This window comes from Myodes glareolus, chromosome 27 (genome assembly GCF_982192425.1).
Source record: "Myodes glareolus chromosome 27, mMyoGla1.1, whole genome shotgun sequence".
In the NCBI taxonomy this organism is placed as follows: domain Eukaryota; kingdom Metazoa; phylum Chordata; class Mammalia; order Rodentia; family Cricetidae; genus Myodes; species Myodes glareolus.
Window position 1 is genome coordinate 2,652,982 of NC_142052.1, and position 13,210 is coordinate 2,666,191.

General features: G+C 39.6%; 1 protein-coding gene across 4 annotated transcripts in view; it reads left to right on the forward strand.

Annotated features, from left to right (window-relative positions):
* Ptpn12 (protein tyrosine phosphatase non-receptor type 12) overlaps nt 1–13,210 on the forward strand; it is a 59,364-nt gene that overhangs the window by 20,755 nt on the left and 25,399 nt on the right. For 3 of the 4 annotated variants that reach the window (XM_087902430.1, XM_087902432.1, XM_087902433.1), the window contains 4 exons: nt 5,413–5,489; nt 7,576–7,671; nt 9,785–9,823; nt 11,950–12,021. In XM_087902430.1, coding sequence (XP_087758556.1) covers nt 5,413–5,489; nt 7,576–7,671; nt 9,785–9,823; nt 11,950–12,021 — 284 coding nt within the window. The remainder of the gene's footprint in view (nt 1–5,412; nt 5,490–7,575; nt 7,672–9,784; nt 9,824–11,949; nt 12,022–13,210) is intronic. The other variant, XM_087902431.1, reaches the window with a different exon arrangement.

Below are 13,210 nucleotides of genomic sequence, written 5' to 3' on the forward strand. Positions count from 1 at the left end.
CATAGTTGGTACCTACTCGCTGAGTCCTTGTGTAGATCAAGGAGCAAACAAGTTTTCGTGGGCCTCTTCTGTAGAGACAGTCATTGCGTCCATCAGAAAATACCCTCCTCGCTTCCTCCCGGCTCTGCTGCTGCTATCACTGCATTGGGAATTAGGTTTCAGCAAATGAACTGAAGGGAATGCAGTCAGACCGTAGCATTAATGTACCTCAGAATAGGAGTTGGCGTGGATTTCCGGATACTTTTCAACATAATTGTCATGTGACCTTTCAGTACTGCCCACTGATTTCTCTGTAGTCTAGAGAAATAAATCTTAACTGTCTCTAGGTTTCGGTTTTCACATGCATTTTACAAAGAGTTGTGATCGGACTCTATGTGCTGATGATACAGAAAACAAACATGCAGAAGTCTCTGCTTTTGAACTTCATGCTCTAGCCTAGGTGTCAGACAGTGAAGACACGTAGACGTGAGCTCTGTAGGGTGAGGTGGAAAGGGTAAGGCCCTGAGAGAGCTGGACTAGGAGGGGAGAGGAGGGTTAGTGGTATGCTGGTGATAAATAGACTTTCCCTCTTGTAATCCCATTTGTAGCCGGGAAACTGAGTCTGGAAGAGTTAAGTCCTTTACTGCAGTGCTCACGTGGTGGAAAATCTTGAGAAAGGGTGGTTGTGGCACTCAGGGATAATTGACAGGAAGCGTTTGGGTTGTCATGCTGCTGCCAGCCTCTAGGGGCAGACTCGGGCCCTGCTGCACAGCCTACAGCGCACAACTGAGACTTGTCTAAGCTGGGGTTGAGAGCCTTCCATAGAGTGCCAGCCTCAGCGGTAGTCAGGGCGGGAGGACCTCTTCTTCCTTCTAGTCTGTTTCTGCCTGTTTGTATTTGGTATGTACATTTGTCAGAAAATAATTTGTCAATTTTCTTTGATGTCCGTTGTTGCAGAAACAAAGTATATAATTAATTTTTAAAATAGATTTATGTCATAAGTAACCAGCCCAATCCAGTTTTAGGACATTTCATTACTTCCAAAAGTTCTGTATTCTTTAGTCCCAGGCAATTGTCAGCATGCTTTCTGAGTCTAGATTTTGTTTTTCTAGAAGTTTGACATAAACATCATATAATATTTGATCTGTTGTGCCTGACTTCATTAACTTAGCACATTTTTAGTTATATTTGTATTTTAATAGTACTAGTAGTTATATTTCTTTACTATTGAAGAATATTTAATTCTGTAACTATATTACATGTTCTTTGTCCACTCTGCATTTGATGTATATTGTAAGTAATGTCACTAAAAATATTTCTGAACAAGGCTTTTTGTGTAAATACAATTTTATTGTTCCTAGGTGCCTATGTAGGAATATATAATTGTAGACCTACAGAAGTTTATATTTAGTTTTGCAGCAAGTTGCTGTGTAGCCCTAGCCCAGGCTGGCCTCTGAATTCTTCATCTTTCTGCCTTAGCCTTGTAATGCTGGTGTTACAGGCATGTACCACACAACAGCTAGCTTATGTTTAACTTTTTAAGAAACTGAGATAAACTATTCCAAGTCAGTATTTTGCATTCCCAACAGTGACACGTAAGAACCAGTTTCCCACATTCCCACCAGCTCTCGAAGAGTTGGGCTTTTGATTGTTAAGACTGTGTTAGTTTGTATTAGACCTTCAAGTGCTCAGCCTGCCTCAGCCTCCTTAGCAGCTAGAGTTACAGGTGTGAGCCGTTGCACTTATGTGCCGTGTGTTTGGGTCTTTTGCATGAGTGTGTACACCTCTTCATATGTGCCTGTGGAGACCTGCGGTTGGAAGTTTTCCTCAGTTGCGGTCTCTGCCTTCTGAGGCTGGGATTATAGGTGGGCCACCACACACAAATGCTTTAAACACTCAGACATTTTCCTGGGCCCAGACTTTATTCCAGTTTTTCTAGTGATTCTTGTTATATTTCTAACTTGTGGCTTTTTATGTGCTGTTAGCCGATTCTTTGTATATCTTCTTTGGTGAAAAGTCTTCAAATTATTTAAGCAGAACTTTATTTTAATCTCACTGTTTTAAGAATTCCTTTTGTTGTTGCTGCTTGATTTTAAGATAAAAGTCTTCACACTGGGTGGTCCAGGTTGACCCAGGCTCTTGATGGTCTTGCCTTAGCCTCCTGAGTCCAGGGATTACAGGTATGGGCCACGATGTCCAGCCAAGAGTGCTTAATATTTCCTGGATACTAGAGACTATTTCCAGAATTGAACATTTTTTTATGTTCTATTAGGATAAGAGGTTATTTACCTATGTTTTCTTGTTTGTAAGGGCTAACATAGAGCCTTTGGTGAGTTAGGGATATCCCACCTATTCTGATGGTAAATAGGAGATTCTGTTATTCCACTTTGTGTATGCCTAACCTCCTTTTTCATCTTAGAACAACTTTGAGGGTGAGAAAGTAATCCCCAGCCTGCACATAGACAGCCTACATGTAGGCTGATGATCTTAACCATCATTTCGGAACCAATTGCTGTACTCTTATCTTTGAGGCACTCTGACTGGAGAGTGGTGTGTCATATGGATAACAGTTATTGATTGGGACCCCTTATTAAGAAACTTTATATGGTCATTCTTTCATGTATCAAAAGCAACATTTTTGGTACATATTTTCTTTCCAAAATCAAATTTAAAAAGAGGAGACCGGGCTGGAGAGATGGCTTAGAGGTTAAGAGCACTGGCTGCTCTTCCAAAGGTCCTGAGTTCAATTCCCAGCAACCACATGGTGGCTCACAACCATCTGTAATGAGGTCTGGTGCCCTCTTCTAGCCTGCAGGCATACACACAGACAGACTATTGTATACATAATAAATAAATAAATCTTTATTAAAAAAAAAAAAAGAGGAGACCAAGCAATATGAAATAAACGACAGAGCACGAGCAGGCACGCGACACTGCGTCCAGTCCCTAGAAAACTACCAATTCCCAAAATAAAGATCCCATCGCAAAACGTCAAGTAAAAAGAACTCTAGTGCTTTGTATAAATGAGAACCAATGAAAAATAAGTCATTCCTGACAGTTGTCTTTGTAATATGTCAGTAAGAAGTGTGTTCATAGCTGTTGCCATTTCCAATTGATCTTTTTGTGTATTAATTGGTTTTCCTATCATTGTCTATGGATTAGGAAGCTGATAGTCATGGTTACAGCTGTGGGCTGTGCTCTTTTCTAATCTATAGGTGGCGCTAGGCAGTTCTCGTACCTTATCAGCCAGGTGAATGGGCTCCTTTAATTGCAAGTAGTAAAATGTATGTACCTCATGGCCCACCTTGGCCTCAGCCATGTTATACATTAAGAGCAAACATAATTCTATGGTAGTTAGGTGTGAGCATGTACACATATTTGTGCTTGTGTGAGTTTATGTACATCACATGTATGCAGGTTCTAGAGGAAGGCCAGAGTTCGTTAGGTCCTGGAGCTAAAGCTACAGATGGTTGTGAGCATCTGATTCAGGCCTTGGGATTCACTGAGATCCTCTGAAGGAGCACAACTGCTTTAACTACTGAGCTCTCTCCAGCTCTCTGTCCTGTGGGATTATTTATTCCCCAAAATACATAATTCCCTCCCAGTCACAGCTAAAAATTAGGGAAACTTAAAATTGGAAGAGACAGAGGAGAAAAAAAATAAGCCAATACATAATCTTGAAAAATGAAAAACTCAGAAATATGGTTTAAAATTGTTATTTAATTGTTTTACAACTGAATTTTCTGGTCTTGGAAATTATGCTATGGTTGTATATTAGTATTCAGCCAGTCGTAGGGGATGGTCCTGTAGTCCCAGCACTTGGGAGGCTGAGTACAAAGAATCGTGAGTTCAAAGCCATTCTGGACTATATATAGCAAGATCTTGATTCAGTATTTCCACCCTCCAAAGCAGTGTTACTGAGGTAGCTCAGTAGCAAGTAGCTGTGACTTAATGCTATTTTTGCAATCTTTGTTTAAATCTAAAGTCACTTTTAAATGTTTATTGTCATTTTTTGAGTTAATGAGGTTTTGGTTTTCGTTGTTGTTTTGAAATAAGGTCCTTATGTAGACCAGGCTGACCTCAAACTCACAGAAATCCTTCTGCCTCAGCTTCCCCAAATGCTGGGATTAAAAGTGTGAGCCATTATGCCCTGCCTAATTTTTTTTTTAAATCAGTATAAAATCTGACAATACAGCTCCATGAGTGTGGTACTTTCCACCAAGTCTGATAACCTGAGTTCCAACTGCTACAGTTTGTCCTCTGATAACCTCCATGTGACACCCATCAGCATCCCCTGCCCTTCTCCTGTAAAAGTAAATAAACAGTACTAGCTGGGTGTGGTGGTGCACACCTTTAACCCCAGCACTCGGCAGGCGGAGGCAGGTGGATCTCTGAGAGTTCCAGGACAGCAAGGGCTATTACACAGAGAAACCCTGTCTTGAAAACCCACACACATACACACTCTATGTATATAGAGATATGTAGATAGATATATGCACACACACATACATTATATATATACACATACATATATATAAATAGGATTTACATAGCTCAGTTAATGCAAATGAAAATAAAATGAGTTCTCATATTGGAAGGTAAAAGAAAGGTTACATTTTTTATCCTTATTATTGTCTGATTTTTTTTGTCCAATCCTGTCATACTGTAGTATTTTAATTCATTAGTCGTAATTATTTTCAAAATTTCTTGTGAAATATGGAAAGGTAGATTTCTTGATAAGAACCTTGACAAAGGAACTCTTGAGTGCTGGTCATTAAAAGGTTCTGAGGTTTCACTAGGGAGATGGCTCAGCCGTTAAAAGCACTGGCTACTCTCCCAAAAGACTGAGTCCCATTCCCAAGCACCCACATGGCAGCTCACACCACAGCCTTCTGTAACTCCACTTCCTTGAGATCAGAAGCTGTCTTCCTACTTCTGTGAGCACTGCACACACCTGGCACAAAGACATACATGCAGCCAAAACACCATACACATAAAGTTTATTCTGTGACCTCTGTATGCGATGGGACTTACAGACCAGGTTGCCTGGAAACGCATACCCACCTGCCTTTACTTGCCAAGTGCTGGGCTTAAAGACAAAATTTAAATTAAAAAGAGAAACACTGAGGCTTCACTCCTAGATAATTTGGTCACGGTCTAATGTTTTATATTTTTAAAGTTCCAGGGATAATTTTGATTGCAACTTTAATATATTTATTTGTAATTTTTTTGCTTTTCTCAGAGTTTACTTTTGTTAAAATAATGTTACAATTACCCTCCTGGCACCTGAACTTCACATTGCGTGTTTAGAGTAGATGCAGTGGCACATTTGTGATCCCAGCACTTGGTGGGTGGAAGCCGGTCCGTGCCTGTGAGCTGCATTGTGAGGCTCTGCCGCCTGGATGTAAGTTACAGAAGTCTTTTCTCTTGTAGTTGACCACAGCCGAGTTAAGCTGACCTTGAAGACTCCATCTCAAGATTCAGACTACATCAATGCAAATTTTATTAAGGTATGTATTAAAATGAAGGGACTTTTCCTTGCTCCACTTAATGCTTTTCTGTATACTAGTTTTTTTGAAGATGTTAACTACCAAATATGTACTAATAAGAAAATAAATAAGAATACCTTGTATATCTTATGTGCCTTCCTTCTAGCCACCTAAGCCATATACTTACAGCTCAAGCTGTGTGTGTGTGTGTGTGTGTGTGTGTGTGTGTGTGAGAGAGAGAGAGAGAGAGAGAGAGAGAGAGAGAGAGAGATAGCAGAGATAGTTTTCTCTGTGCTGCTCTTACATTGAAGGCCTATATAAACACTTCAGTAAACTGGCCCTTGAGCTTAGATGTCGTTGAACCATATGATAGTTCCCAGTTTTCTTGGTGATGAAATTATAATAAACACTATTCTTTTGCACAATTTCTTAGGATAAATTAATAGTTCCAGAATTACTAGGTAACGTTGATTTAAATGTATAAGATACAACTGAAATTTTAAAAATCTTTGGTATTTGTTACTATTTGTGATGACAACTTGGAGTCGTGTGGTAGCATATGCCTGTAATCCCAACATTCAGGAGGCTGAGGCCGGAGGATTGTAGGAAGTTCAAAGTCAGTCTGAGCTAAAGAATGACTGTCTCAAGATTAAAAACCGAATAATAAAGTGACAGTTGTCTTGTTAGAGAACTTTGTCAGCCTTGAATCTGAAGTATTGAAGTGGTAGGTGGGTGGGTGGTCACTGACCTGGAGCTTGAGATTTCTTGCCTTAAGATTCCCTGACGATGTGATTATAGGCTCTCTCTACTGTTCCTACCTGTCCTGTTTATTCCCTGGTGATGCGATTGTAGGCTCTCTCTACTGTTCCTACCTGTCCTGTTTATTCCCTGGTGATGCGGTTGTAGGCTCTCTCTACTGTTTCCTACCTGTCCTGTTTATTCCCTGGTGATGCGGTTGTAGGCTCTCTCTACTGTTCCCTACCTGTCCTGTTTATTCCCTGGTGATGCGGTTGTAGGCTCTCTCTACTGTTCCTACCTGTCCTGTTTATTCCCTGGTGATGCGGTTGTAGGCTCTCTCTACTGTTCCTACCTGTCCTGTTTATTCCCTGGTGATGCGGTTGTAGGCTCTCTCTACTGTTCCTACCTGTCCTGTTTATTCCCTGGTGATGCGATTGTAGGCTCTCTCTACTGTTCCTACCTGTGCTGTTTACGCTGTGCCAAGAAAGAGGTGCGATGTCCTTTGTGACTGAGTTTAGATAAAAGCTTAAATTTGTTTCATAGGTTATTTGGGGCTCTTGAATCCAGTTATACATCTACTACAGATTTTCAGTGATTTTTATATTGGCAGTCATAAATACTTTAACAGGTATTTTGTTGATAATAAATGTTAGATGATAAGTAGTAAAATTAATATGGTTTATGTAATGTTGAACAAATATGGTTTCAGGTAAAGAATTTAATGTATTACAGTAAAACAATTTGTGGATTAAACAAAATGGACATTGTATTTCAGATATTGTCAATATGTAGATTCTTATACATGTGTATTAAGAGTTCTAGTTTTAACTGACTCGGGTGTCTGCCGGTGCCTTTGCTTCAGTCGGCTGTCTTGTTCGATGTTTTCTTAGCTAACTTCAGAGCCTGTAGTAGACTCTGAGTGGCTCTGGACGGCCATGGGAAGAACTGCTAACTAGCTTTAGTATTGTTTTTAGGATTTGCTCTTGTATTTTTGCTATAGTTAATTTTTTTGACTATCAAGTTTTTGTTGTTGTTTCCTGAGACAGAGTCTTTCTGTTTGTAGCCCTGGCTGTTCTGGAACTCACTATGTAAACCATGCTGGCCTCAAACTCACAGATCAAAGAGATCTGCATGCCTCTGAGTGTGAGGATTAAAGGCTATGACACGATGGCCGAGGTTCTGTTTAATTCCTAGTACAGAGTGACTGAACTGCTGCTTCTGGGCAGTCCATCCAGTGAGGGCAGAAACTGAAGTGAGTCGGGCACATGGTGCCGTGTTTTATGCACTGTGATGAACGGTGGCTTGAGAAGAAAGCCTTACTAATAACTTGACGCTTCAATGAACTGAAGTTTACCTTTCACCCTTTCAGGGCGTCTATGGGCCAAAAGCATATGTGGCAACCCAGGGGCCTTTAGCGAATACGGTCATAGACTTCTGGAGGATGATATGGGAGTACAATGTTGTGGTAAGTGGCTTACTTGTCACTTTTGAGATCCATAATATGTAGAAATATTAGGTGTCTTACCGAGTAAAAAGTAAAACAACATTTTAGGTATAATGGTTTAAATATAGTAATATTTCTGAAAAAGACAAAAACAAATTTTAAATATGGCTCTTTAAATTCTCACAAACTAGTATTTATGCTTCTCATAAATACATGTATGGAGTCATCCCCCGAGACCTGGTGAGCCTACCAAAGACCATAAAGAAAACCGACTTGAACCTGGAGAGATGACTCAGCAGTTAAGGACATGCCTGCTCTTTCCGAGGACCTAGTTCTGATTCCCAAGACCCACATGTTGCCTCACAACCACCTATAACTCCAGTTCCAGGGCTTGAATGCCCTCTTGTGACATCCGTGGGCACTAGGTATGCATGTAGTACACAGACTTACATGCGAACAAAAGATCTGTCCATATGCGTGAAATTAAAAGAAATTAATTAAAACAATAAAAAGAAGAAGAAAACCCTGTTTCTCCCTCCCTAACAGCCGTCACTTTTCATCCTCTCCTGAGCTAGGAGTGGGGACTGAGTGTGCCTCTCCTCTATCCGTGACAGCCATGTCATTTAACCTTTTTCTAGAAGTAGGATCTTTTGGGTCCATCTTCCTAAGAAATAAATGGAAGTATATTAACTATAAATCGTTAAGAGAAGTATAAAAGAATTTAAGGAATCTATCTCCCCACCCAAGCCCTGCTCATTCAATTGGAAGTATATCTAAACTTGGCTTTTAGTTCCTTTGCCTGTTGGAGATAAAGGGAAATAGTGCGCACTTGGGCATGAGAGCGAGGAGGTACGGGACTGTTAGATGCTGCAGAGACCGGAAGTCTGCTGGGCTGTGTGCCATCAGTGGAGTCGACATTTGTGTGTGGGTGTGGAGACCCGTCTCAGGAGCCTGTTACAATGAGCCTAACTCATTAGCGCCTCCATTTTATTGACATTTGAGAGACACTCAAAGGAGACTAGGGTAACAACAGTTCTTAGTGTCTGCTGTCAGTCTCTCTTTCAGATTAGATTTCTAATGTCTGGATAGGGGTTTGGATTTCATAGATGTATGCTTTTCTCAGGATTTGGAGGATGGCCACTTAAGATTTATGTATTTCATTGTTAGGTATTTTCAAGGGAAATGTTGTATTGAAAATACTGAGATCTAGATAATACACATGCTGAGGTATCTAGAGGAGAATATACTGATGCCCACTGCATACTGAGGCACTGAAATACAAGTAAGATGATAAAGGGATAAGAGTACAGTGATAGTTACAGTAAAAGTTTAATGGTTACAATGTGCAGTTTTACTATAAAGTCTTCAAACTTTCATATCTTAGTGCTATATAAATTGAGGCAGCAGATAGCATAACTTATATTTAGAAACTGATAATTTTATTATGTTCAACCTTTAGACGGTTACATTTAAATGTACTTTAATATTTGGTGAAGAGTAATACTAAGGTAGGTAAATAATATCCCAACAGTCCTTTTGTATAACTCAAAAGTAAGAAATAAGTAAGTCAGATTCACAGCATAATCTAAACGAAATAAATCATTTTAAATGACATCACTTATTTCTGGCAGTGTAGGTTGTTCTTGTTTAGAAGATAGTGTCTTTGTCCTGTACTTATTCTTGAGATTTTATTTTTATGTGTGTTTACCTACATGTATGTCTGTGTTGTATGCGTGCAGAGTCTTAGAAGGGCATTGGACCATCTGGAACTGGAGTTACAAATAGTCGCTAGCCGTGATGTGGGCTCTGGGAACTGAAGCCAGGTCCTCTGGATGGGCAGCTTTTCTCTTAATTGAGTGATTCTCATCCCCTGGACTGTACTTTTAACCTTAAAGATCGCTCTCTTGGCTTTTCGTGACACGGTCTCTGTGTAACTTTGGTGCCTGTCCTGGAACTAACTTTTGTAAACCAGACTGGCCTTGAACTCATAGAGGTCCGCTTCCCTCTGCCTCCCCAAGTTCTGGGATTAAAGGCATGCCCCACCACTGCCCAGTTTTAAAAGCTATGTTTTAATATAGAACAAGTATATATTTTAACTGGTATATTCTTTATCTCCTACCCCAACCCCTTTTAGATCATCGTCATGGCCTGTCGAGAATTTGAGATGGGAAGGGTATGTACACCACCTAACATGTTGTGTGAGGACAGAAGAGCCTGGTTTACGACTTCACGTTAATCTGCTCTGTGTGCTCTGCTGTTTACACATGATATGTGGATCAGAATGACCTCTAAAACACAAACGTCCTTCTGTATTTCAGAAGTACATTTTATAATACACTAAAATGTGTATGGTTCCTTACAGTTTTCAAATGTTTCATGAACTTTAAGTCAAATATATCTTATTGTCTAGAAAGTGGCTTTTGAAATATTTATAGAACTGAACAAATAAGCATACTAAAGCAATTCCGATGATGAAAGCTTAAAGCTGCATATGGCATCTCATACACCTGTAATGCAAAACTTGAGAGGCAGAGGCAAGAAGCCTGCCACAGATTTGAGACCAGTCAAATCTGTATGAGACCTTGTCTCAAATTTAAAAACTAATTAAAAATGCATGAATAGTCTGATTAGTCTCTGCAAAAACCAGTCTCTCTGTGTGTACCTGCATGCATGCACATACATGTGTGTGTGTGTGTGCAGGTACAGTGAAATATGTATGTGTGAAAAACCAGAGGTCGGCATGCAGTCTGTATTGTCTTCCCCTGTTCCCTCCCTCTCCTGTGGTTTGAGATAGGGTCTCTCTAAACTTGGAGCTCCTTTCAGTGGTCTGACTGGCCGTTAGGACCCAGAATTCTGTCCCCTCCCCACAGTGCTGGGATTACAGAGGATCTCACTCTGACTCTCACCCAGGTGCTGGGGGTCCAGACTCGGGTTTTCGTTTGCGTATAAAGTGCTGGGTACTATACTCATTGAACTGTCTCCCAACCCCGCCACCACCTGTTGTTGCTGTGTTCTTTCTCCCTTTGTTCCTCTCTCTGTTTTGTTTTTTGTTGGTTGGTTTTTTATTTTCATTTATGGATTTTTTTTTGAGGTATTTGGTTTTTTTGGTTTTTCAAGACAGGATTTCTCTGTATAGCCCTGGCTATGTACTTTATAAAACTGTAAAGCCCTAGAACTCACTTTGTAGACCAGGCTGGCCTCAAACCCAGTGACCTTTCTGGCTCTGCCTCACAAGTGCTGGGACTAAAGGTGTGTACCACTCCCAGCTTTTGTTTATACCATTTTCAAAGTTCAGAAAAGGAAATCTTTGCTTGGTTTCTTTTCTGGTATTCTCAGATTGGACCCAGAACCTAACACATGCTAGCAAACACTCTGGTCCCTGAGCTTCCCGTGACTTTGACCTTAGCTGATGTGTGTGAGTGGTGCTTCATTTCCTGGGGATGCTCTGCAGCATCAGGCCTGAGATCGCCGCTGTACTTAAGTAAAACTTGTTTGACCTTTAGATGTGACACCCAAATCAAATTTAAAGAGTCAGTTGTCTAGTGTCTTTATTTGAAGTTGTTTATAAAGTTCTAAAAAATGGCTATTAAAATTTTTATATGAGATGTGCTGTATAAGCAAAGTAAATACATGTCATAAATTGCGGAGACACCATATTTTATCTAATTTCTTTTATTCCTTGAGAATAACTGTTTACCAGTGTTAAGTAATATTGGACAGAAGATAAAAATAGCAGAATCTTAAAAATTGAAGACTAATCAAATTTGCTATGTAAATGTTAATATTCTTTACTATTATTTGATTATAGTTGAAAATTTAAATTTTATTCATCTAGTGGTTTTGTTGGTTTTTTTGTTTTGTTGTTTTTTGGTTTTGTTTTGTTTTGTTATTGTTTTCGAGACATGGTTTTTCTGTGTGGCCCAGGCTGGCCTAGAAATCACTCTGTGGCCTAGGCTGTCCTGTAACTCACAGAGTTCCACCTGCCTCTGCCTCCCAAGTGCTGGGATTAAAGTCGTGCACCACCACCACCCAACTCATCTAGTGTTTTGGTTTTTTTTAAGTACTATTAAAGTTGAGGATCTCTCTTTTTATTTCATTAATGATCTCATTGTATACGTGGTGATGATCACTCTGAATTAGCACCAGCCAGTAGAATAGTATGATTATCAGTGCCAAAATGCTTCTTAGACCACACAGTGCTCTTTCTTCTTACCCCTGGGACACAGAGCATTTGTAAAAGATTATGAAATATCGTACAGTTACTGAACTCTTTCCTATTTATCTCTTTTTGGACAACAGAAAAAGTGTGAGCGATATTGGCCTTTGTATGGAGAAGATCCTATAACGTTTGCACCATTTAGAATTTCCTGTGTAAGTACTTATTTTTGTTTTAAAAATTCGTTCTTTGAGAAATTTGTATATGGTATGAACTCAGGCTGCTGCGAGCCTAGGATTCAATTCTGTGTAAACCTTCACTTACTATAGTAATCAGTACTAATGTTTTATTCTGCTTTTAAATTTAGGAGCTTTGGGAATGACTTTTACAACTGTAAATAAACAAATGAGATAAGGTTTTCCTTATTTTCATGTTGATTCTGTTAGTCCTTTTATATCCTGTGATAATTATTGTTTAACTATGTGCAACTCATCTCTGAAAATTGGTATACTCACTTTTATAATCAGATAAATGGAAAGGAACGTTGTTAACTGGGACTTATCTGTCATATTAAGCTTTCCTGTTATCCTCTCCCATATTTTAAAATTATGTATGAAGTTAAACTTGAGGATTGCTATCCTAAAAGAGAAGATTATTCCTTAGAACAGGAATTTGACATGAAATCTAAAGTGTAGTCTGGGCCTGGTGGCACACACTTGTAATCCCAGCCCCACTCAGGAGGATTGGTCCAGTAGCAAGTTCCAGACAAGCGGTTCTCCACCTGTGCGCTGTGACTCCCTTGCCAAACTTGTATCTCCAAAAATATTTGCGTTACAGTTCATAGCAGTAGCAGGATTACAGTTACGAAGTAGCAATGAAAATAATTTTTTGTTGGGGGCCACCGCATCGTGAGGAGCTGTATAAAGGGTCCCAGCGCTAGGAAGGTGGAGAACCACTGTTCAGAGAACTAGGAGATCCTGTCCTTGGGGCAGGTGGGGGGGCATTAAATTTATACCACACTATTTAATGGTCTCTGGAGTTCAGCTCAAGTTCAGATACTACCACAATTGAAACTTTAGAAGATGAAGTTAAAAACAGTGAAGAAGGAAAACAAGAAAAGGGGAAGTGGGCAGAAATGAATTAAAATGTAGGAGAGCTAAAATACAACTATTTTATTTATGTGACATTTAATATCTTATTTCTTAGTCACCTAAAATAAATGTTGTATTTGCCCAACTAAAAAACCTTGAACTCTACCTATATTAGGGTGCTTTGGAGAAACAGAACCCTTGGGGCACTGGAGTGTGGGTGGGAAGTGTAGAGAGCTTTCATTATAAAGAAGGGTTCACGAAATTACAGAGGTTGGTAAGTCCAGAATCAATTACTTACAATTCAAGTAAATTA